Below are 26,235 nucleotides of genomic sequence, written 5' to 3'. Positions count from 1 at the left end.
AGAATTATAAAGTTGTATCGTGGTTAAAAATACATTCTTTTGGCATCAGATAAACCTGAGTTTGAATCTTAGCTCTGCCACCTACTCTCTAAACCTTAATTTTCTCATTGTAAAATGAATAATGATAATCCCAAAGAACTAAATGGACGATAACTAAATTCACTAAAATGCATAAAGCGCTTACTATAATGCGAGGTACTGAATGAGCTCTCAGTTAATTCTTTCCTAGGAATTTATTTAGCACCTCGTTTTATTTGGGTGCCTGATGTGGCTAAACAAGACAGTGCCCCCTCTGGGCAGAGCTTAGTTCTGGAGGGAAATGGAAAAGAAATATAATTTCAGGTATGGAGAAAAATAAGTCAGAGTTACGGGTTACAGTAGTGGTTGGCAAACTTTTTCTGTAAAGGGTCCCGTAAGCTTTGCAGGTCAGATGGTCTCTGTTGCAGGTCAGATGGTCTCTGTTGCAGGTCAGATGGTCTCTGCTGCAACTACTTGGTTCTGCCATTTATAAAGTAGCCATGGATAATATATATTATGACTGAGTGACTGAGTTCCACTCAAATTTGTTTATGAATGAAAACAGGCAGCAGACTGGTTTTGGCCTTTGGGCTGTAGTTTGCCGACCCCTGGATTAAGAGTGTGACACGATGGAGGCACTATTTTAGTTAGGGTTGTCCAAAACGACTTGATAGAGACCTGAACAAAGTGAGGATGAGGGAATGAACCAGGAGGCTAAAGAAACAACCAGTGCAAAGGCTGGAGGCACCAGTAGCTCTGCTTATCGGATATAACTGTGAGGAGGCCAACAAAATGAGCAGTGGGGAGAGAGACAGGAGGGGAAAAGGGAGAAGCAGGCATGGGTTAATCATACTGGACCTTGTAGATGTTGGTGAGGAGTTTAGATCTTGTATATGATAGGAAGTTACTGAGCTCTGGATTGACATCTGATTTTTAAAGGTCGTTATGACTGCTGAGTGAGTAATTAAGAGTTCTTTTGGCTGATTCATGTCAATGTATGACAAAAACCACTACAATATTGTAAAGTAATTAGCCTCCAACTAATAAAAATAAAGGAAAAAAAAAGAGTTCTTTTGTAAGATATACTTGAGATGCCTTTAAAGGATTAAATGTAGGATTTAGGGAAACCTTTATGTAACATTTGTATAATCATTAGGAATATCAGGTCTTTGGGGGTAAATGATACTGGGAAGTTGCATAGTAAATGATAGTGGTTTGTGTCATTCTATGTACCATTCTGTCAATACCAGACAGAATGAAATTAACTGTGAAAAAATTAAAGCAGAGGCAAAACTTGATGCAAACCTAGCTGTTAGTCTCAAAGATCTAGTCCTTAGAGAAGTTCTAATTAATACTAGAGGTTTTATAAACTCATTGGGCTCAATTATGTTCTGCCCCAGCTTGGTGCTCTCACCCCGGTTCTTCAGCTGTCAAACACCGTATATCCTAGTGTACAGTCTCTCTCTGCACCAACTCTTGTCAACCTTGGTGGCTTCCTTCAGCATTCATAAAAATGACTTCTCTAACCAGATGACTCTTAGTTTATTGATATTGTTTCAAATTATCTTTTGGTCCATTCTGTATCAACTTTTGTCTTTATTGGAAGTATAAAATGTACAAATTCCAATACCTGTTTCAAAACATCACCATTTTTCAATACCATCCCTTGCTTGTTTTTGTTTTGTGATTCTTACTACTGCTGGAACTTCAGAGGCCTCCAGTTTGTTGACACCACCACTTTCTGTCTGTCAACGCCCTTCTGTCTTTTTGTCTCTTCTTGTTCAGCTTAGATTTTGTGGTCCATCATAATAGCTCCCTTGAAAATATCCTCATCTCCCCGTATATCTCTCATCTTACTTGCGTGGAAAATTCCACCCTATTTTAACTCTACTCTCTGCTATCTTTCTATCTGTACCAGAATAGATGAAGGAGTTAGGAGGAAAACTGTACCACTAGACAAGTTGGATTCCCTTTAAAATTCTGATTTTTGTTGTTTATTTGCTAAGCCATGTCCAACTCCTTTGCGACTCCATGGACTGTAACCCACCAGGCTCCTCTGTCCATGAGATTGTCCAGGCAAGAATACTGGAGTGGGTTGCCATTTCCTTCTTCAAGGGAATCTTTATGACCCAGGAATTGGACCTGCATCTCCTGCATTGGGCAGTGGGTTCTTTATCACTGAGCCCACCAGGGAAGCCCCAGATTTTGATTACAAATCTCAAATAGTCTTTAAGCACTGTCTAGCAGTCTTACCGTGATTTTCCACTAAGCTTCCATTCCTGTTGTCTGAGATGTGTTTTTCATATTTGTCTTCAGCTGATGACCTTTCTTCATGCTTCTTTGGGGAAAACAAGAAAGACCTCAGATGAAAATATTTACCTTTCCATCACCAGATCTATTCTGTTGGCATCTGCATCTGCGTGTATTAGTTGCTCAGTCGTATCTGACTCTTTGTGACCCCATGAACTATAGCCTGCCAGGCTCTTCTGTCCATGGAATTCTCCAGGCAAGAATACTGGAGTGGGTAGCCATCCCTTCTCCAGGGGATCTTCCCGACCCAGGGATCAAACCTGGGCCTCCCACATCACAGGCGGATTCTTTACCATCTGAGCCGTCAGAGAATCCCTTCAGCATCTGCATCCATCTTCTTTTTTTTCCTGTATATTACGTTGAAGGAGGTCTCCCTTTTTCTGTCAAAGACATCTTCATTTCTCATCCAGGTATCTACTCAAAGTCATTGCTGCTCTCCTTCCACTCTTTTCTGCATCCTTCTCTCTCATTTCATGATGTAAGTGTTCTACAGCACAGAGGCAAGCTAACACTGGTCTTAAAGCAATCCCCATCCAGCATGCCATATTAAATCTTTTTCCTTTTCACAAAAGAATTGTCTAAAGCAGCACTTTCCTGGTTTTAATATTAGACACATGTTAGATATACAATGTGAGCTGCACATGTAATTAAAACCATGGGATTCTCCAGGCAAGAATACTGGAGTGGGTAGCCCTTCCCTTCTTCAGGAGGTCTTCCTGACTCAGGGATTGAACCTGGGTCTCCTGCATTGCAGGCAGATTCTTTACTGTCTGAGCCAAGAAGTGAAGCCCCATATAATAATGTGAGCCACATATGTAATAAAAAATTATCTAGTGGCTATGTTAAAAAAAAGGTTAAAAATAAACTCAAAAGGACTTGAAGACTTAAACATAAGACATGATACCATAAAACTCCTAAATCCAGTGAATATTTCTCTGTCTAGGTCTTTCTCCACATTTTAGTAGCATTTAACTCAGTTAACCACCAACTTTTTGAAATAATTTCATTCATTGGCTTTTATGACACTTTATTCTCCTATTTTGCTTTTTCCACCTTTGGCTATTCTTAATCTCCTGTGGTGTCTTCTTCTTTTACCCCCAGCCATTGGGTTTTGGTATTTCTGAGAGCTCATTTCAGGACTCTTCTCTAAATAATACTCTTATTAAATGAGTCCATCTATCCTGTGGTACTTAGAGCCATCTATATGTTGTCATCTTACAGATTTAATTGTCTCACTCAGTCATCTTCTCTGAGTTCCACAGTGATATAACCAGCTCTCTACTTGCGTCTCTGATGGGATACTTTATTATGTCCCATTTAGAACTTGTGATTTAATTTTCTCCCCCAAGTCTTTTTTCAGGAAATGGCACAATGATCTGTCTACTGAAATTAGTATGCTCAATAATACAAGAATTGTCTTGGTGTCTTTCTTTACCTTTGTATCCTTTGTATCCTTAATCCTGTTTGTTATTTCTCCAAAATGTATCTTTAGTATTCATTTTCTTCTCTCATCACTAGGGATATCATCATGACCTGAGTTTCCATCATCGCTCACCTGGCTTCCTGACTGGTCTTACTACACTTGGTCTTGCCTTTCCACCAATCTGTTCGCACGGGAGCCAGGATAATCTCTTAAGAATGAAATCAGATTACCAGTTATTCCACCTGATAAAAACCTCCAAGATTTTCTTTTGCATTTAGATAAAATCTAAACTACCTATTATCATATTGTTTGTGACGCTTCCCTTGCCCATCTTCCCTGCTTGCCGCATCACTTATACTAAATCAGTTTACATTGCCTTTCCTCTTAGTTCCTTCCCATCAATTTTTATTCCTTCAACGTCTATTTATTTGCCTTTTCTGGAATTTCAATCCCTATCTTTTTGCAGGACTGGCTTTGTTTTATCAAGAGTAGTTCCCTCCTGTTATATTTTTTCATAACCTCCTTAATAGCATTTATGTCTTTAATTACTTGTTCACATTTTGTTTTTTGACTTACCTATTGTAATGTTAGCACCCTGAGAACAGGGAGAGATGTCTTTTTTCTAGCATAAAATATTGCCTAGGGTACTTTAGATGCTCAGTTAATATAAGAATAGATTAAAGCAAGGATAGAAATAAGGAACATAAGCTCAATAATAGTAGTTTAGGCTGTGTAGAAATGTAAAACTTCTGCTTGTCAGGCTCCCTCTATAAGACATTCCATAAACCTGGGGAGGGGGGGAAATGATGGTACATAGCATATTGGGGTCAATAACCTAAAAAAACTATGGGCAACAATAAGACCTCAGTGTAAAAAAAATGAGCAAAAGACATGAAACAATAATTAATGAGAGAGGGAAATGACTAACATACATAAGAACAATTACTAATTTTTCCCCAGTATCTAAAACATGCAAATTAAAGCATGTCATTTTTGCCTCAGATTTTCAAATATTGGAGAAAAGTATTATTAAGGTTCGGATAAGAGAATTCACACGTAGCTAGAAGGAATATTCATTTGATACAGTCTTTCTGGAAAGCACTGTGAGAGTTTCACTGACTTCTTTTATGGCAACTTACAGTTCAATAAAAAAAAGTTTGTATGGCATTGCTTGGCTAAAAGAAATACTTAATGGTTCAGTTTATTCAACAGTTAGATCTAAACAAGAGTAGTTTTTTGTGTTGTCTTTGACCAATGTCACTGTTTTTCCTTCAAAAAATTTAAATACTCCAAAATGTGTTTGAGTTCACTGCAGTGCCCTAGTGCAGTGAGGAACAAAGATTGAAAACCATGATAATGGAAGTATGGTCAAGAAAATCTAAATGCTGTAATTCAGTAATTCTTCTTCTAGGAACGTGTCCTAAAAAAACAGTTAAATAGGAACAGAGATTTCTTTACAAAATTCTTCTACTCGATAACAACCACCACATATTGATGTATTTACTTCAAGGAAATAGGTGTTCTTATTGGTTGTTAAGTCCCTCTCAGATTGTAGCTCCTGGCAAGCAGGTCTCAGTAGTGACTCTCTGCGGGAGTTGCAGACCATCACGTCTGTAGCTGCGCAGTGAAAGCAGTCTTAGTTTTAAAATTCCAGTGTCCAGTGTGAAAGCTTAGCACTTGATCCTGATTGAATGAAAGTATCCTGTATTAATTTTGGGATAAAAAGTTTAAGTAGTTTTTGCTTTTCCTCCAGGTGGTGAGGATTTGGTACTGAGATTAAGTTGCTGCTAGTTAATGATCAGGAGAGACTGTTAAGCAGAGAGCACCCAAATTCAAGTCCTGGCCTACTTGTTGCTGGCACTATGGTCTTGAGCATGTTTTTAAGCTTTCTGAACATCTCGTTTGCTAGTATGCCCAGTTCAGGTTGATGTCTGTGCTTCCCAAGTGACATTTTATTTGTGGGGCTGCTTTGTAATGTTAAGTATACATGGATATTACTATTTTTTTCAATCTAGCTAAAAATCTAGAGACTTCTTTTCACTTCATATTCCATATCTTGTTTTCTTAGTAAGCTGTATGTGTTTTATCATTTTTATTTTACTGTTAGAGAACTTGACAGTGGGGGAGAAATTGCACACATTTCTTTTGTCAGGTCAGAAAAGAACTGGAGCTCTTAGTGTTTTAACATGACGGCCTTTTACTTGTAATAATGAGCTTAATACCTACCTCTGTATGTCAGGCGCTAAGCAAAGAACTTTGCACACTGTTTCATTTAACTCATACAACAAAGCTGTTATTTAGGTGCTATTGTCATACTCTTTATAGATAAGGACGCCAGAGCTCAGAGAGGTTAAGTCACTTGTCCATGCTCACCTTCCATTTAGTGGCTAGATTTTAACCCAGGCATTCTGATGCTACAGCTTAGGATCTATGTACCGCTTTGTTGGACTATCTTATTTTGCCAATATATGGCCTTCTGTTTCATGAAGATACAATAAATATTTTAAATCTATTTTTAAAAGTTCTGAATTGAATGTTTTTATTGTTAGTAATACAGTAAAGCCTTTTTATTCATATGATCTCAGATTCACATTTAAGAACATGGATTAAAGCCAGAAGCATAGGTTGAAGCAGAAGCACCAGATCTTTCTGTTCTATGATTTTCTAAAATATACAAGCCATCTTTATTTTTTCTTAGTTATCTAAAAATTGGGTGCTATTTATAATCATTAAACTATCATTGCTAGATAAAAGTTGCCTTTGTTGTCCAGAGTTGTTAACTCAATTGTATTCAGTCTTAACAATGATCTTTTTTAAAAAGATAGAAACTGTGATGTAACAAAGGTTGGTACTCTTTCCCTTTCTCCTTTCCAGGCATTCTTTAGTGGCAGGCTGAAGGCCAGAGGGAATATCTTGCTGAGCCAGAAGCTCCAGATGATTCTTAAAGACTATGCCAAGCTCTGAAGGATGTGCTACGTTATTAATTACAACAGAAAAATTAAATACTCTCTTCACCTAAATATGCAGAAATAATCCAGCAAAAATGATCAAAATTAAGGTACAGGGAGAATTGCTTAACATTTTCAGAATCCAGATAACCTTCAGATTTTTATTTTCTACTAATTTTTCTTGTTATTATTTTTACAAGGAATTGTAAGCTGGCACATGTTTATCCTTCTGTCCTTAGACCGATGTCTTCATAATAAAAATTTTCACCCAAGTCCAGTCTCTTTAGAATTGTGATAACATTTATAAGTTGTAAGGAAAATTAAATGAGTAGAGGCTACTTTGGTGTCTTTTACACTGTATTATTTTCTCTTCTCTGATTTATTGATACCCCAATTTTAACATGAATTTTCATATTTATACTCATTTTCATACTTTGCTATATAATACAGTTCCGTTTTAAGGCAAGATAAAGGTCTTTTTGTGTTTACAGATTTTCTTTAAAAATTTAGCAGTAGTTGATTTATAATATCAACTACTTACAAAACAGTAAGATGGTAGGCTCTGAGAGAGGGTATCAGAGGGCAGACAGACTGAAACCTGAATCACAGAAAGCTAGCCAATCTGATCACATGGACCATAGCCTTGTCTAACTCAGTGAAACTAAGCCATGCTATGTAGGGTCACCCAAGATGGATGCATCATAGTGGAGAGTTCTGACAAAATGTGGACCACTGGAGAAGGGAATGGCAAACCACTTCAGTATTCTTGCCTTGAGAACCCCATGAACAGTATGAAAAGGCAAAAAGATAGGACACTGAAAGATGAACTCCCCAGGTCGGTAGGTGCCTAATATGCTACTGGAGATCAGTGGAGAAATAACTCCAGAAAGAATGAAGGGATGGAGCCAAAGCAAAAACAATACCCAGTTGTGGATGTGACTGGTGTTAGAAGCAAGGTCTGATGCTGTAAAGAGCAATATTGCATAGGAACCTGGAATGTTAGGTCCATGAATCAAGGCAAATTGGAAGTGGTCAAACAGGAGATGGCAAGAGTGAACGTAGATATTCTAGGATTCAGTGAACTAAAATGGACTGAAATGGGTGAATTTAACTCAGATGGCCATTATATCTACCACTGTGGGCAGGAATCCCTTAGAAGAAATGGAATAGCCATCATAGTCAACAAAAGAGTCCAAAATACAGTACTTGGATGCAATCTCAAAAACGACAGAATCATCTCTGTTTGTTTCCAAGGCAAACCATTCGCAGACTGTGGACAGAGGTTCATGACATTGTATAGGAGATGTGAATCAAGACCATCCCCAAGAAAAAGAAATGCAAGAAAGCAAAATGGCTGTCTGAGGAGGCCTTACAGATAACTGTGAAAAGAAGAGAAGCAAAAAGCAAAGGAGAAAAGGAAAGATATACCCATTTGAGTGCAGAGTTCCAAAAATAGCAAGGAGAGATAAGAAAGCCTTCCTCAGTGATCAATGCAAAGAAATAGAGGAAAACAATAGAATGGGAAAGACTAGAGATCTCTTCAAGAAAATTAAAGATACCAAGGGACCATTTCATGCAAAGATAGGCTCAGCTCAATAAAGGACAGAAATGGTATGGACCTAACAGAAGCAGAAGATATTAAGAAGAGGTGGCAAGAATACACAGAAGAACTGTACAAAAAAGATCTTTATGACCCAGATAATCATGATGGTGTGATCACTCACCTAGAGCCAGACATCCTGGAATGTGAAGTCAAGTGGGCCTTAGGAAACATCACTACGAACAAAGCTGGTAGAGGTGATGGAATTCCAGTTGAACTATTTCATATCCAAAAAATGATGCTGTGAAAGTGCTACACTCAATATGCCAGCAAATTTGGAAAATTCAGCAGTGACCACAGGACTGGAAATGGTCAGTTTTCATTCCAATCCCAAAGAAAGGCAATGCCAAAGAATGCTCAAACTACCACACGATTGCACTCCTCTCACATGCTAGTAAAGTAATGCTCAAAATTCTCCAAGCCAGGCTTCAGCAATATGTGAACTTCCAGATGTTCAAGCTGGTTTTAGAAAAGGCAGAGGAACCAGAGATCAAATTGTCAACATCTGCTGGATCATCAAAAAAGCAAGAGAATTCCAGAAAAACATCTACTTATGCTTTATTGACTATGCCAAAGTCTTTGACTGTGTGGATCACAATAAACTGTGGAAAATTCTGAAAGAGATGGGAATACCAGAATACCTGACCTGCCTCTTTAGAAAGCTATATGCAGGTCAGGAAGCAACAGTTAGAACTGGACATGGAACAACAGACTGGTTCCAAATAAGAAAAGGAGTGTGTCAAGTATTTAATCCTGCTTATTCAATTTACATGCAGAGTACATCATGAGAAACGCTTGGCTGGAGGAAGCACAAGCTAGAATCAAGATTGCTGGGATAAATATCAATAACCTCAGATATGCAGATGACACCATCCTTATGGCAGAAAGTGAAGAACTAAAGAGGCTCTTGATGAAAGTGAAAGAGGATAGTGAAAAAGTTGGCCTAAAGCTCAACATTCAGAAAACTAAGATCATGGCATCCAGTCCCATCACTTCATTGCAAATAGATGGGGAAACAGTGGCTCACTTTATTTTTGGGGGCTCCAAAATCACTGCTGATGGTGACTGCAGCCATGAAAAAAGATGCTTACTTCTTGGAAGGAAAGTTATGACCAATCTAGACAGCATATTAAATAGCAGAGACATTACTTTGCCAACAAAGGTCCGTCTAGTCAAGGCTATGGTTTTTCCATTGGTCATGTATGGATGTGAGAATTGGACTATAAAGAAAGCTGAGTGCTGAAGAATAGATGCTTTTGAACTGTGGTGTTGGTGAAAACTGTTGAGAGTCCCTTGGACTGCAAGGAGATCCACCCAGTCCATTCTAAAGGAGATCAGTCCTGGTGTTCATTGGAAGGACTGATGTTGAAGCTGAAACTCCAATACTTTGGCCACTTGATGGAAAGAGCTGACTCATTTGAGAAGACCCTGATGCTGGGAAAGATTGAGGGCAGGAGGAGAAGGAGATGACAGAGGATGAGATGATTGGATGGCATCGCTGACTCAATGGACATGAGTTTGGGTAGGCTCTGGGAGTCGGTGATGGACAGGGAGGCCTGGCGTGCTGCAGTCCATGGGTTCGCAAAGAGTCGGACACGACTGAGCAACTGAACTGAACTGAACTGATGTACAATATTGAGTTAGTTTTAGCTGTACAGCTTCAGATTCTTTTTCTTTATAGGTTTTTACAATATATTGAATATAGTTCCCTGTTTGTGTTCTCAGTTGCTCAGTCGTGTCTGACTCTGTGACCCCATGGACTGTAGCCCACCAGGCTCTTCTTTCCATGGGATTTTGCAAATAAGAATACTGGCATGGGTTGCCATTTCCTCCTCCAGGAAATCTTCCTGATCCAGGGATCAAGCCTGTATCACCTGCATTGGCAGGTGGATTCTTTACCACTGAACCACTTGAGAACCCCACAGTTCCCTATGCTATATGGTAAATCCTTGTTTGTCTGTTCTATATATAGTAGTGTATGTCTGTTAATCCCATACCCCTAATTTCTCTCTGCCTCCCCTTCCCCCTTTGGAAACTGTAAGTTTCTTTTCTGTGTCTGTGAGTCTATTTCTAGTTTATAAATAAGCTGATTTGTAGTATTTTTTAGATTCTACATGTAAATGATATTATATAATGTTTGTCTTTCTTTGTCTTCCTTCACTTAGTATGATAATCTCTGAGCCCATCCATGCTGCTACAAATGACAATATTTCATTGTTTTCTATGACTGTGTAGTATTCCATTGTGTGTGTGTGTGCTCCACAGCTTCTTTATCCATTAATCTGTTGATTGACATTTAGGTCGCTGCCCTGTCTTGGCTATTGTAAATAGTGCTGCTATGAATGTTGGGGGTATATGTATCTTTTCCAATTAAAGTTTTCATCTTTCCCATATATATCCCCAGGAATGGTATTGCTCAATCATATGGCAACTCTATTTTTAGTTTTTAAAGGAACTTCCATACTATTTTCCATAGTGGCTGCACCAATTTACCTTCCAGTAGTTTATGAGAGTTCTCTTTTCTCCACACCCTCTCCAGCATTTATTATTTGTAGACTTTTTAATGTTGGCCATGCAGACTGGTGTGAAGTGATACTTCATTGTCATTTTGATTTTAATTTCTTTAGAAATTAGTGATGTTGAATATCGTTTCATGTGCTTATTGACCGTTTATATTTCTTCTCTGGAGAGATGTCTATTTAGGTCTTCTCTCCATTTTTTGATTGGATTGTTTGTTTTTGTTTTTTTGATATTGAGTTATATGAGCTATTTATATATTTTGGAAATTAAACCTTGTTGTTTGCATTGTTTGCAAATATTTTCTCCCAGTCCATAGGTTGTCTTCTTGTTTTGTTTATGGTTTCCTTTGCTGTGCATAGTCTTATAAATTTGATTAGGTTCCACTTGTTTATTTTTGCTTTTATTTCTATTGCCCTGGGAGTTTGAGCTAGGAAAATATCATTGTGACTTATGTCTGAGAATGTTTGCCTGTCTTCTCTTCTAGGAGTTCTGTGGTTTTTTGTCTTATATTTAAACCATTAAGCTATTTTGAGTTGATTTTTGTGTATGGTATGAGGGAGTCTCTAACTTCATTGATTTACATGCATCTGTCTAGCTTTTGTAACACCACTTACTGAGGAGACTATCTTTTCTCCATTGTATATTCTTGCCTCTTTTGTTGAAGATTAATTGACCATAGGTGTGTGGGTTTATTTCTGGGCTGTCTGTTCTGTTCCATTGATCTGTGTATCTGTTTTTGTGCTAATCCCATGCCATTTTGATTACTGTGGCTTTGTAGTATGATCTGAAGTCTGGGAGGGTTATTCCTCAAGCATTGTTCTTTTTCCTCAGGGTTGCTTTGGCAATTCTGGGTCTTTTTATTGTGATTCTATGTATATTTTTGCATTATATGTTCTAACTCTGTTAAAAAAAATGTCATGGACAATTTGCAAGGGATCACATTGAATCTGCAGATTGCTTTGCATTGTGTATTCATTTTAACAATATTAATTCTTCCACTCCAAGAGCATGGATTATCTTGCCATTTTTTGTATCATCTTCAGTTTCTTTTATCAGTGTTTTTTAAGTTCCCATTGTATAGTTCTTTCCACCACCCTGGTTAGGTTTATTCATAGATTTTTTTGTTTAATGTGATTTTTAAATGAGATTTTTTTTTTTTACTTTCTCTTTCTGATATTTCATTGTTACTGTGAAGAAATGCACAGATTTCTGTATATTAATCTTGTATCCTGTTATCTTGCTGAATTCATTTATTAGTTCTAATGTTTTTGTATAGAGTCTTCAGGGTTTTCCAAATATAATATCATGTCCTTGGCATTGAAGGCAAAAGGAGAAGGGAGCAGCAGAGGATGAGGTGGTTAGCTAGCATCCCTGATTCAGTGGGCATAAATTTGAGCCCAACTCTGGGAGATAGTGGAGGACAGAGGAGCCAGGCGTGCTACCATCCATGGGGTTGCAAAGAGTCAGACATGACCTAGCAACTGGACAACAATAACAGCCTCTGCAAATAGTGACAGTTTTATATCTTCCTTTATAATTTGGATGACTTTTACTTATTTTCTTGCCTAATTACTTTGGTTAGTAATTTTAACACTGTGCTGATTAATAGTGGAAAGAGTGGGCATCCTTGTCTTATTCCTAGTCTTATAGGAAAAGCTTTCAGCTTTCTACCATTGCATATGATGTTAGCTCTGTACTTGTCATATATGGCCTTTATTACATTGAGGTATGATCCTTCTATATCCACTTTGTTGAGAGTTATTATCATACATGGATGTTGAATTTTGTCAGATGCTTTTCTGCATCTATTGAGATGATCATCCAGTTTTTTTTCTTTTTTTTGGCTTTTTTTTCTTTTTTTTTTTTTTATTAGTTGGAGGCCAATCACTTCACAACATTTCAGTGGGTTTTGTCATACATTGATATGAATCAGCCATGGATTTACATGTATTCCCCATCCCGATCCCCGATCATCCAGTTTTTATCTGTACATTTTGTTGATGTATGGTGTGTCACATAGACTAATTTGTAGATGTTGAACCATCCTTGAATGCCTGGGATAAATCCCACTCAGTCGTGGCATGTAATCCTTTTAATGTATTATTGAGTTTGGTTTGCTAATATTTTGTTGAGGATTTTTGTATCTATGTTTATCAGTGATATAGATCTGTAATTTTCTAGTGTCATTCTTGTCTGGTTTAGTATCAGGGTTATGCTGGCTTTGTAAAATGAGTTTGGAAGAGTTTCTTCCTCTTCTAATTTTGGAGGAGTTTTAGAAGGATTGATATAAATTCTCCATGGAGTGTTTGGTAGAATTCACTGTGAAGCTGTCTGGTCCTGGACATTTTTTGTTGGGAGGTTTTTGAATATTAATTCAACCTCCTTACTAATAATTGGTCTGTTCAGATTTTCTATTTCTTCATTATTCAGTCTTGGGGCTTTGTACATTTCTAGGAATTTATTTATTTATTCTAGATTATCCAGTTGTTGGTGTTGTTCATAGTAGTCTCTTGTGATCCTTTTTTATTTCTGTGATTATCAGTTGTAACATTCCCTATTTCATTTCTGATTTTATTTGTGTTTTCTCTGTCTCTTTTTTTGGGAGGTGAGTCTAGGTAAAGGTTTGTTAATTTAGTTTGTCTTTTCAAAGAATCAGCTATTAGTTTCATTCACCTTTTCTATAGTTTTATTTTTTTAGCCTCTGTTTCCTTTATCTATGCTCTATTTTTTTTTTTCTTTCTTCTACTGAATTTGGGCTTCATTTGTTCTTCTTTTTCTAGTTCCTTGAGGTGTGAAATGAAGTTACTTGAGACTTCTTTTTTATTAAGATAGGCATTTATTGCCATGAATATCCCTCTAAGAACTGCTTTTGCTGCATCATATAAGTTTAATTTAGAGTGATTCATTGTTTGTTAGTTGAATTTAAAAAAAACAACAAATGGCAGTCTTTTAATGTTTGTCTTTTATGCTTGAGCTTGTAACAGCTTAGTGTCCTTTCAAATAGAAATGGCACAGTAAAGTTAATCAAATGCCACAGCACACTGATGAATGGAAGTATGAATATATATATTCATCATATATAATGAATATATACTGATGAATGTATACCTTAGATGCTTAAAACATACTAAGAAAGTGATCTTTTAATTATCTCACTAACCCATCTCTGTTGATCTTAATGATCAGAGTTACTGGTATCCATATTTAGTAGCTTCTCATTAATCCTCATGCTCCTTACCCTTTTTGTAATATTTAATATTGAATATACCATCCTTCTTAATTCTTTATTCTCCTTTTATTCACCAATGAGAAATATATTATCATCTTAAATGAACCTATGGATTACTCTTTCTGACTTCTACTTGCCTCTTTGGTAAATTCCTCCATCTACATCTCTCTGACTTCTACTTGTCTCTTTGGTAACTTCCTCTGTCTACCTGTCTTTTCAGAACTTTTGATGTGGTTTCAGCCGTCTTCACTTTTTGATAGACATTTTCTTCCTAGATGATTTCACTTACTGTTGTGTCTCTGATTATCACCTGAGTATTCATAACTCTATTATTTTCAACTATGTTCTCTTCATAATTCTATAGTTCTACCCACAGTGCCAAATGACTTCTAGACTATTTTCATTTACATTTGACTTTTGAACAATTTGGGTTTGAACTGCATGGCTCCACCTATACTTGTCTTTTTTTTTTTCTTCCAGTAAATGCATATTGCAGTACTACACCATCTGAGGTTGGTTGAACCACAGATACAGAGAGCTGAGACCTGAGTATAAAGTTCTATATGAAGTTTTGAATGCATGGAGGGTTAGTCCTCTTAACTCCCTTATCCCCATTGTTCAAGGGTCAAGTATAGTTTCTGCAAACACGTGCCCAAAATAAACATGTGATCTTCCTCTCCACTCCTAAGTCTGTCTTTTCTTATTTTGTTTTAGTTAAGAACATCACCTTTTGCTGAGTTAAAATCAGAGTGAACCTTGACTTTTCTCTTCCTCACACCCCACATTCAATCTTACCAACTCTTATCACTTCTACCTCCTGAATATTTAAGGATTTTTCTCCATATCACTGCTACCCAAGTACTGGCACTATAGTACCTCATACTTGATAGTTCATTTTAGTGGCTTTCCAACTGGTCTCTAGTCTTTCACCACCACCCTCATACCCCCCACTTTCCTGCAGCCCCTGGAGGTTAACACATCTGAACTTCCCAGGTTAACACTCCCCAGCTTAGAAACCTGTGATGATTCCTACTCGGTTATCTTGACTGTCAGACCCTTTAGCATGGTTCAAGTTTGCATCAGTTGGAATTCTTTCAGTGGCAAGTAATAAAGCCAATTCAAATTGGCATGAACCCCTTTCATCAAATTGAAAAAAATCTAGACGGGTAGGACTGACTTTGCAGGGAAATTACTGAGTCAGTGTCACGCATGCCTGCCAAGTCTCTTCAGTGGTGTCCGACTCTTTGTGACCTTATGGACTGTACCCTGCCAGGCTCCTCTGTCCATGGGATTCTCCAGGCAAGAATACCACAGTGGGTTTCCGTAGCTTTCCCCAGGGGAATTTCCTGGCTAAACACATGTCTCCTGAGGCTCCTGCATTGCAGGCGGGTTCTTTACCACTGAGCCACCAGGGAAGCCAGGCCCAATTCCTTGCCATCTCTCTGCCTGCTTTATCCACAAGCTCCATGTGGTGTCACCCCAGCAGCTCCAGGTTATTTTCCTCATGGTCACAAGACGTTAGCCAAGAGGTGCAGCCTCATAGTCCCATTTCTAATCAACCAGCAGAAGAGAGACCACTGGGTTCTCCCAGAAGCCCCAGCGAAGGTCTCATCTGGTCACACTAGCTGTGACTGGGTTATAAGCCAATCCCTTAACTCGTCACAGTAGCTAGAAACAATGGGTATGCTAATTGGCCTGCATCTATCAGGGCCCATGCATGTAAGCTAAGGATGGTGTGTTGGGGAACCCCAAGATTTCCTTCAGATTTGGTGATTTGCTGGCAGGACCTGCAGAACTCAGCATGTAATTTTATACTTATCACCATGATTTATTACATCAGAATAAACAAAGCAAAATCAGAAAGGCCATGTGAATGAAGTCCAGAGGAAATCAGGTACAAGCATTCAAGTGATCCTGTTAGACATAATTTTATGTCTTCTTCCCCGCTGTTCAAGGGTTCTTCCCCTATGCAGTCATCCAGGACATGCTTCATTTTCCCAGTATCAGATTGTGATGACTTGAAATGCCTACCAAGACTCAGTGTCTAAGGTTTTCATCAGGATGCTGGTCACACAGGCATCTTGTGCCAGACTTCACAGTAGCATTCCAGACTCCTAAAAGGAAAGCAGGTATTTAGCATCAACTGCATTGTTTGTACAGTTTGGGAACCTCCTCAAAATCTACATTCCCAGATCTCAGCCAGGGGCCAAACTTGCAGGCAAATCTTTCTAAGGATAGCAATCTCAGGCCTGACGTGGTGTCTTTTCTAAACGATAGGCTCAACCCCAACCAAACTACAAGGCCTGAGAGTGAATCAGAGGAAATTTAGAGTATAGGGAACCAAATCTCAGAAGCCTACCTCAAAGGCACTTTAGTTCTCCTAAATCACTTTCTCACCGCATCGCCTGCAAACACCTCTGTATCCTTAAGCCTCCCCAATGTATTCCCTGTGCCAAGCTATTCTTAATGCGCAGTAGTAGAACCATCTCTTAACTCTTCCCAGACCTCTCTGTGTTTGTTTTAAAGCAAATAATCTGAGAAAGCTGAATTTTATATTGGAGAGAAACAGATTTGTATAATAACCAATTTAATAATACTACTACCCCAACATTAAAGTTATCCTTTGTAAGTAAAAAAATATTGCAGGAAAACTAAATGATAATCCCATGGAGAAATTCTGAAGTTGAGAGACCCCAAAAGCTGAAAGTTACAGAAAGTGATTTTCTGAAGAGCAGCTTTTAGGACAATGTGGACTAAGCTATTTAAGAGGGGGGAGGAAAGACAAGAAGCCATTAAAAAAAACCCATAAATAGGCAAAATAGAAGAATTGTGAGCGTTGGCAAAATCTAAATTTATATTGCATGTGCCTGCAGTATATTGGCTGAAGTTTCCTGTGCTATGCTGTGCTTAGTCGCTCAGTCATGTCTGACTCTTTGTGACCCCATGGACTATAGCCCACCAGGCTTCGCTGTCCATGGAAATTCTCCAGGCAAGAATACTGAAGTAGGTTGTCATGCCCTCCTCCAGGGGATCTTCCCAACCCAGGGATCAAACCCAGGTCTCCCACATTGTGGGTGGATTCTTTACCCTCCGAGCCATGACATCTAGCTATCAGAATTATTATAGCTTAAAAGATAAAAAGATACCTGAGGAGGTAAAATCTTGCACTAAAATTCACAATTTACTCATGGAAGAGCTATTGATAGCTTCATCCAGAAGCTATGTTTGAGAGAGTTTGGTTGCATAATTTTGAGTCCACAGCTGATAAAAATCAGAAAATAGAGAAGTAGAAAGCATTGTGAGTTGGGGGAGCATTGGCCTGGGGAAGTTTTTGAGGGCAGCATGGAAGAAGACATAAAATTATGTCTCAACAGGATCACTTCAAGTGAGTTTTATGTGACGGGAGATTGAACAGGTCCTATTCCTTAATCTCTTTTGAAGTTAGAAGCATGACAGTAAAAACAATGATTGGTTAAATCAGCTGTCAGCAAGCATTTTCTGTAAAGACCTAGACTGTAGTATTCTAGGCTTTGTAGGCCACATATGGTCTCTGTCGCATATTCTCTTTTGAAATCAACTTTCTAAAAAATGTAAAACTCTGTGGAAAAACTGGAGAGGAGGAGAGGGAGTGTATATGGCCTGAAGGCGTGGGTGCTGAGTGTGCCAGTTTGGAAAAAAAAATTTTGAACAGTCACTTATTTGCTTTAAACATTTATGAAAGTATGAATTCATATGAATTATGAAAGGCCTTCTCCCACCCTCATGCCCAGGCAGGTGAAGCCACACAGCACATGCAGTGGCTGTGCCCCTACCAGCCACATGTTGCATTCCTTATGTCAGTGAGTGGCACTGACATCTTCTCAGTTTTCTTAACCAGCAACTCTTTTCTGAGCACCAAAGAACTGATGCTTATGAACAGTAGTGTTGCAGAAGACTCTTGAGAGTCCCCTGGACAGCAAGCAGATCAAACCAATCAAGGAAATCAACCCTGAATATTCATTGGAACGAAGAACTGATGCTGAAGCTGAAGCCCCAATACTTTGGCCACTTGATGTGAAGAGCTGACTCTTTGGAAAAGACCCTGATGCTGGGAAAGATTGAAGGCGGGAGGAGAAGGGGGTGACAGAGGATGAGATGGTTGGATGGCATCACCTTCATGGACATGAGTTTGAGCAAGCTCTGGGAGTTGGTGATGGACAAGGAAAGCCTGGCGTGCTACAGTCCATGGGGTCACAGAGTTGGACACGGCTGAGCCCGAGTAACAACGAAACTCCATTTTCACCTTGATCTTCCTTTCCATTTTCATCAACATTCATGAAATACCCTCTTCCTCAAAATACCCTCTATTTAAACACTGCTATTTTTAGATATTTTACTTCTGAACTGTTTTTTTAGACAAAGCTTTTAGGAGTGGGATTATTTGGTTAAGAGGTAAGAGAAGCTTTGTGATAGTACTTTACGGCAACAAAGTTTCATTTGTGCTTATCCCACTTTGAGAGGAAAGGAAAGGAGAGAAAACACCTCAGCATGTTTATGAATAGCAAGTTCTATCATAAAAAACAAAAGTGACAGCCTTAGGCAAGTCAATACCTGCTGACTGCATCAGTCCCTTGGTTCCTAATGTGATTAAATCTTGTATCACCAACCAAGAGAAAGCAATTGAAGCAATGTGACTTAGATTCAAATAGTTGTCTTGTGGGAGTAAATTAGGCAAGAAGTGAATACTGCTGTGTGCAGATGCAGGCCCAGGAGGAGTAGGCCCCTGCATCTGATTGAGAATGGGTCCATCATCAGAATACACAGTCCTGTTTACAGAATGTATCATAAGAAGGTAGGTAGGACTATGCGTTTCAATGATTTGAATCTTTTGCCTTTTTGAATAATCAGCTGAAGTTGGGATTCATTGGCAAGCAAGCCCACACTTTGGCCCATGTCCCAAGGGAAGACATCTGGACAGTAAGGTTATTTCACCTTAGATTGGGTGATTAGAGGGAGGAGTGTACAAATACAAGGAAGGGGGCCAGGCCAGTGGGGAGGAAGGAGAATTGTTAGATTAAGGACAGGCACACACAAAAAGGGAAGAAGAACCACACCCACCCAAATCACCTCCCACCCCAGAATGTCTCTCTGTGAACTATCTACAGGAAGTGAGGTGGGGAGATCAAAACCACAAAAACCAAATTCCAAACAGAGATGTTGCGGGGAAAGTGGGGACAGGGCAACAAGTGGACCTCAAGGGTGGCTCCCCTGCTAGGCCACACTTCTCCCGGCCCCGGTCCCCAGCACGCAGCCCAAGCCTACACGAACCATGCATACTGGAGGCCAGGACTCGCTTGCCTTCACACACACACACACACACACACACACACACACACACCCGGCCAGGACTCGCTTGCCTTCACACACACACACACACACCCGGCCAGGACTCGCTTGCCTTCACACACACACACACACACACACACACACACACACACACACACACACACCCGGCCAGGACTCGCTTGCCTTCACACACACACACACACACACACACACACACACACACACACCACACCCGACACGCATGCGCGTGCACACACACCACGTACATCTACATCCCAGATGTACAGGGATGCCTGCCCACAAGACACACACACACACGGAGTCTGAGGCACGCTCGTGAGGGCCCATAGCACTGACACGTTCACCTTAAGGCTGAAGAATGTGGGGCCCAGAGAGGGCGAAGGAGTGAGATGGCCTCGGGCCTCCCTTCTCAGAGGCCCCTACCTCGGTACGTACCAGGCCCCCACCCTTACCCTCTCTTCAACCCAAGTCCACCGGGCCCAATACTCAATACTCTCTGGGTGCAAGATGTGTAATAGCCGAGGATGGTGCCCCTGGGCCCCAGGCAGAGCGAAGGGAGAGATCGCGGCCCCCATTCTCAGACGGGGCCCAGTAGGAGGTAAGACCGGCTGGAAGGAAGCCCTGGGACGGCTCGGGGCTAGTGGGTGGGAAAGCTAGCTCCCGAAAGTCCCTGCCGCCTCATCCACGGGGTCAGGAGAGCGGGCGAGGGGCGAAGACAGGGCCCGGAGGCTCTGCGCCAGCTCCTGGCTGCCCACGGGGCAACGTAAGCCCCGTCCACTAGGGGGAGCCCGAAACCCAATCCTGAGCGCGGCTTCCAGGCGGCCGCGCCTCCTCGCCACCCAGGCCACGGACTTGACTGCTTTTCTGACCGCGAGCGGGAAGGGAGCTAGACGGCCCCAGGCCGCTCCGACCCTCACGACAGGGCAAGGAAGGCGGCACAGGGCGCTGTCCACCGGGGGCCACCAGAAGGCAGCCTCTGGCAGGAGCAGCAACGCAGAGGCAGGCTGCCGTGGGCGCCCCAGCCAGAAGTTCAGGTAGGCCCCACGGCTCCACGCTTTGGCCCTGCCAGGGGCTTTCTGTTGATTAAAGACCAGAATGTCCCCAACTGCCCGAAGGCCTGGTCCTGGGGCAGGCAGTGGAGAGTCTCCCACATCCTGGTCTGGGCACAAAGGTGAGGGCAGGACAAGATCCTGGAGGCAGGGCCGCTGGGACCGCCGAGGTGAGTTTGGCAGAGGGCTGAAAGAAAAGAAAGCAAAACAAAACTGGAAGCGGCAGTAATGAGGATGGGGACACAAACAAAAAAGCAAAATAAAAAGTTAAAAAAATAAAAAATAAAAGGCAAGCACCCCCTCCACCCCGACCCCAGGCGGTGATGGAAGCTGTGCGTGTGCTCTCTGAGGCAGGCGGCAGCGCTGCTCGTTCAGGGATGCTGGGAGACCTGCGGGAAGGGGGTCTGCTGCTCCGGTTCGAGTGAGCACAGGCTGTCTTAGCGGTCCAGGGGTGTGACTGTGATGGACTGGGTGATGAACTCGTTGTCAGGGTACCTTGTGTTGACCTGAGATGTGACCTGAGGTTGTGGCTGCCTTCTGGCCCACTGTCTCTTATACAAATTGACCTGTCTTTTTTCTCTGCCTGCTTAAGAGCTGTTGTTCATTTGCTAAGTTGTGTCCGACTCTCTGTGACCCCATGGACTACAGGATGCCAGGCTTCCCTGTCCTTCACCATCTCCTGGAGTTTGCTCAAACTCATGTCCGTTGAGTTGGTGATACCATCCAACCATCCCATCCTCTGTCACCCCCTTCTCCTCCTGCCTTCAGTCTTCCCCAGCATCGGGGTCTTTTTCCAGTGAATTGGCTCTTTGCATCAGGTGGCCAAAGAATTGGAGCTTCAGATTCAGCATCAGTCCTTCCAATGAATATTCAGCGTTGATTTCCTTTAGGATTGACTGGTTTGATCTCCTTGCTGTCTAGGGGACTCTCAGGAGTCTTCTCCAGCACCACAAGTCAAAAGCATCAGTTCTTGGGCGCTCAGCCTTCTTTATGGTTCAGCTCTCATATCTGTACATGATTACTGGAAAAACCATAGCTTTGACTATATGGACCTTTGTTGGCAAAGTTAAGAGTACTCAGTTTTATTAGCCTGTGGATTGAGTTAGGACAGATTGGAACAAATCATTTCCTCTCATCCTTCATCTTTCAGCATAATGTGTGAGCTACTCCAGAATATGGTTTTTGCTACATGTAACCATGTTGATTCCCAAGTGACAATTTTCAAGACCACCAATGGATAGTCAATTAATGAGTATTTATTGAACTCCTAGTGTGTGCATGAGTGAATCCAATTTTATCATTACTTCTTAAGGATTATTATCATTAAAAGGATTTCTTGGGACTTCCCTGGTGGTCCAGTGGCTAAGACTCCGAGCTCCCAATGCAGGGAGCCCAGAGTTCGACCTGGGAACTAGATCCCACTTGTCACAACTGAAGATGCAGCATGCCACAACGAAGAGCAAAGATCAGCGTGCTGCAACTAAGACCTGACCCAGCGATCAAGAACCCACCTGCAGGAGCCTCGGGAGTCTTGGGTTTGATCCCTGGGTTGGGAAGATCCCCTGGAGGAGGGCATGGCAACCACTCCAGTCTTCTTGCCTGGAGAATCCCATGGACAGAGGAGCCTGGTGGGCTATGGTCCACAGGGTCCCAAAGAGTCGGACACGGCTGAAGCGACTTAGCATAGCACAGCTGCTGCTGCTGAGTCGCTCCAGTCGTGTCATCGTGTCCGACTCTGCGGCCCCATAGACGGCAGCCCGCCAGGGTCCTCCGTCCCTGGGATTCTCCAGGCAAGGACGCTGGAGTGGGTTGCCATTTCCTTCTCCAATGCGTGAAAGTGAAGCCGCTCAGTCGTGTCCGACTCTTCGAGACCCCATGGACTGCAGCCCACCAGGCTCCTCCTTCCATGGCAGTTCCCAGGCAAGAGGACTGGAGTGGGGTTCCATTGCCTTCTCCCACAGCACAGCACAAATACTTATAAAAAGGAATTCTTACTCTTTAGTAGGTGTTTGGTGGTTTCTCAGATTTGATTTAAATTGCATTTTTTAAATTAGAGAATGAACATTTTCCCATGAGTTAAGGAATATGTATTTCTCCAAATGTAAATTGTCAGTCTATTCTTCAGAGTTGACAATTGAAAAAAAAAAACAAAAACAAAAAACCTTTGGCATATGGCCATGAAACTCCCAGAAGTTAATGAGTTGTCCCAGGTCATTCTGGGAGAGATGTAAGAGTCAGACCAAGGAGCAAAGTCACCAGCTCCTAGTTTGTGTTTGTTCTACTATGTATTCTAAGCAGTATCTCTAAACATATCTTTCCATCTTTGTCTTTTAAGGTGATATGATTTGTCTTAAAAGATACTCCACAATGAAGGAGAATGGGACTCTGAGAAGCACTGTTTCTATAAAGCTAGCAGTACTTTAGCTCTGTAACTTTAGAATTATAAGAAATTCTCTAGCCAAAAGTTTAATAGGAGAAGGCTAGATATTGCATAATTACTTGGACCAGAGAGGTCAGTCTTTGACATTTTTTATTTCTGATTTTCCTTGCAGAGTTGAAAAATGTGCTTCTGACTTAACATTATACCTCTTTCAGGTATTAAAGTTCCATCCCCTAAGTACCTTTTGACAACATCTTAGGGACATGTCTCTTCTGGACCTCCACCCCTCCTCCAATATCCAAACGAATTTTTCTTTGTATTTTTCTGATAAAATCTTGTAGTTGACAAAAATCAAATTCTCTTTGAGTTAATTACGCTTATAACCATAACTATTATAAAAGAACAATACTTAGAGGCCTAAGACATGGTCTATTAAAATTTCTATACATTAGTTCATCTTTATCTTCTTTGTATATCTTAAAAGTGAAATTATTCCTATTGTAAACATACTGAATTGCTGCAGAACTATGACTTTATCACTCCGATATTTAAAAAAAATCATAGGTTACAAATCTTCAAATTAAGTTAATTAAAATGTTGATTTTCATTTCATAAATTCAGTAAAAATTAGCTTAATTGCTTATTCAATAATTAGATTACAAGAAAAAAATGCTGTAAGTTTCATATTCTTTGTACAGTCATTGAATTTTCTAAATTGTGTTCACTTTAACTCACCTGTAAATCAGTTCAACACATAGGAAAGCAAATGAAAACTTCAGGAGTTTGTTTTTTTTAATTATTTTATCGAACTTATTTTTCTAATTTATTTTATTGAAATGAAAACTTCAGGAGTTTGTTTTTTAAGATTTATTTTATTGAACAACTTATAGTTGATTTACAATGTTGTATTAATTTCTTCTGTACAGGAAAAGGATTCAGTCATATTATGTACATTATTTTTCATTATGGTTTATCATGGGATATTGACTATAGTTCCCTTGCTATACAGTAGGCCCTTGTTGTTCACCTGTTCTCTGTGTAATGGTTTGCATCTGCCAATCCCAGATTTCCAGTCCACCCCCCAGGCCCCTTCGGCCTTGTCACAAGTCTGTTCTCTGTAAAAAACTTAAGAAATTCTGATAATCACAAGGGCCTATTTTCATACTCGGTTTCACTTTTATATGTCAAAGGGTGAGTTTCATTATGATATTTTATTCTAAGGTGAACATTAGAAGGTTATCTCATAACAATGCACTGACATTATTGGTTGGTGAAGTTGAAATAAAGAGATTATCTGTTGATAAAAGGGATTAACTCACATCTCAACTCAAGAACAAGTGCAGGTAACTAGTAATAGCTCCCTAGTTTTGTGAGCCCCCTTACATACTTAGGCTGAATTTTATTCCCTTTTTGACTTGAAACAGCCAGCCTAATGATAAGAAAGGGAACAGTTGCCCTTGGCTGAAAACACAAGTCCATTTGCTGCTGGTAACTTGGGTGAGAACCAGGCAAGCTCTCTCTCCCTGTTAAGAGCTTGACCTAGTTTATCATCAGGTCTTCTGGTTTCAAGATTTTAGGAGTCCATAAGCATTAAAGTTCCCAAGTAGGAATAATCCTGTATATAGATGTCCAATGAAAACCAGTGATGAAAAAAAAAGAATTGGCATAATCAAGATGTCAGCAGTCTTGATGGAATGAAGGTGACGGGAGTCCAGGTTTTCCAGCCCCATTGGTCATCTTTCATTTAATATTTAATTCAAACAGTCTCCATCCTGCTTACAGTGAGAAATCCAATATCCCCACCAACATGTCCAGGTATTCTTGGGAAGGGGGGCAGTGGTTAGTAGTTTTCCGAATCACTTTTTGATAATTTTCTGGCTCCACTGAATTTAGCAGTCTTTCAGGTCTCCTTATTTGTCTATTCCCTTCTTTTATCATTGCATTGAATCTCAGTGTGGAACAGCATTCATTTTTGTTCATATTTTACCCCAAACCATTTACACAGAGTAATTATGTGTACTAAAGCAGGATTGAAACTTTAGGATGAATACAGAGGGTTTACCTCACAGCTTAGCCCTGTGGGCCACTTGTGTAATATATTACTAGATGCTCAAGCAGTGCCTTGGCCACTCCTATGTTGAAAAGTTACAAACAGGCTGACTGCTCTCACATCTGCTCTCCTCACCTCCCAGTCTCCAATCCCCTTACTCCTCATGCTTTATTATACTTAACAGTTTAGCTCTATTTCTCAACCAGACCACTGGAACTCTTTTCGCAGCTAGGGAGGATTTCAATATATATGCCTAAACAAAGATAATTCTCTCTCCGAAAGAAACTCTGTCTCTTCCTTATGAGTATTTTTTTCCTCCTGGGCAAAGTCAGAGGGCAAGTTAGGTAGAGGTGAGAAGGGAGAGTTGGAGACAGCTTGGGAAGAGGATGCTGGAAAAGGGAACTAGAATCCTTGAGTTGCCCACCCCCTGCAGGCCCCCGTGCCAGGGGTTTTACAAGTATTACCCCAGCTAATCATCATGACAAGCCTGTAAGGTAGATGATGCCATCATCTCTATTTTAAAGACAAGGAGACAGGTTTGGGGGGGTTCAATAACTCACTCATAGCATACAGCTAAGTGGCAGATCTGAGATTTGGATACAGTCAATCTTTGTAAATCACTGTAAAATGCTGCCACCTTATCCATTATGCTGGCGCCCCACATACATGATTGCATTCTATTCCTGTGAGTTATGTGCAATTTTCGTCATTTTTTCCAAAGAATAAACTCCCCGAGTTGCAGAGTTAGGATGTAGTGGCGCCAGGAGTCTAACCCAGCTCACATCAGTAATCTCCTAAGTCTATGTGGCAGGTTGCCTTGATGGGTTTTCCACTTAAAATATTGATGTACCTCTACTTTTACTTGAGTTTAACAAGCAGAATTTATAATGATTCCATTAAAAATTTGCCAGGTTTTACAATAAACATCACAGAGTTGATGCCTAAGGACATTTATATTCAAAGTTTACAGTGTGAGCAATAGAAAGAAAAGGAGAAACTGGCGTCAAAGAAGGTTAAAGAAAAACACTTTCAGATAGTGAAAAAAAAAAAAAAGGTACCACCCCAAAAAAAAGTACCATTGGGCACACTCGAGATTGTGAGGTATGAGTATTGTTCTAATTTTGGGATTCCAAGCCCATGGATTCTGGTAAAAAATATCTTACCGTGTACTTCAGTTTGTCAATAATAAATGCAAGCATGCAAAAACACATTATCATTTGTGTTAACTGTTGCAATGGAAATACTGGGTTTTCGTTGTCTTTTGAAATTGCAGTGCCCACAGAAACATTTACACATAAAAATTATGGAAATGGTCATAGGGATATTGAGTCTGCTTTTAAAAAGTAGCTTAATAGAGAGATT

General features: G+C 40.3%; 1 protein-coding gene across 2 annotated transcripts in view; it reads left to right on the top strand.

Moving 5' to 3' along the window:
* Positions 1-6,971, top strand: part of HSD17B4 (hydroxysteroid 17-beta dehydrogenase 4) — a 94,671-nt gene extending 87,700 nt beyond the window's left edge. For both annotated transcript variants that reach the window (XM_061150929.1, XM_061150930.1), the window contains exon 24: positions 6,626-6,971. In XM_061150929.1, the coding sequence (XP_061006912.1) occupies positions 6,626-6,715 (90 nt within the window). In that variant the 3' untranslated portion in view covers positions 6,716-6,971. The remainder of the gene's footprint in view (positions 1-6,625) is intronic.
* The last annotated feature ends 19,264 nt before the right edge of the window (positions 6,972-26,235 follow it).

This window comes from Dama dama, chromosome 9, assembly GCF_033118175.1.
Source record: "Dama dama isolate Ldn47 chromosome 9, ASM3311817v1, whole genome shotgun sequence".
Taxonomy (NCBI): domain Eukaryota; kingdom Metazoa; phylum Chordata; class Mammalia; order Artiodactyla; family Cervidae; genus Dama; species Dama dama.
The sequence above is the reverse complement of the archived record's forward strand: the minus strand, read 5'-3'. Positions and strand labels throughout refer to the sequence as shown.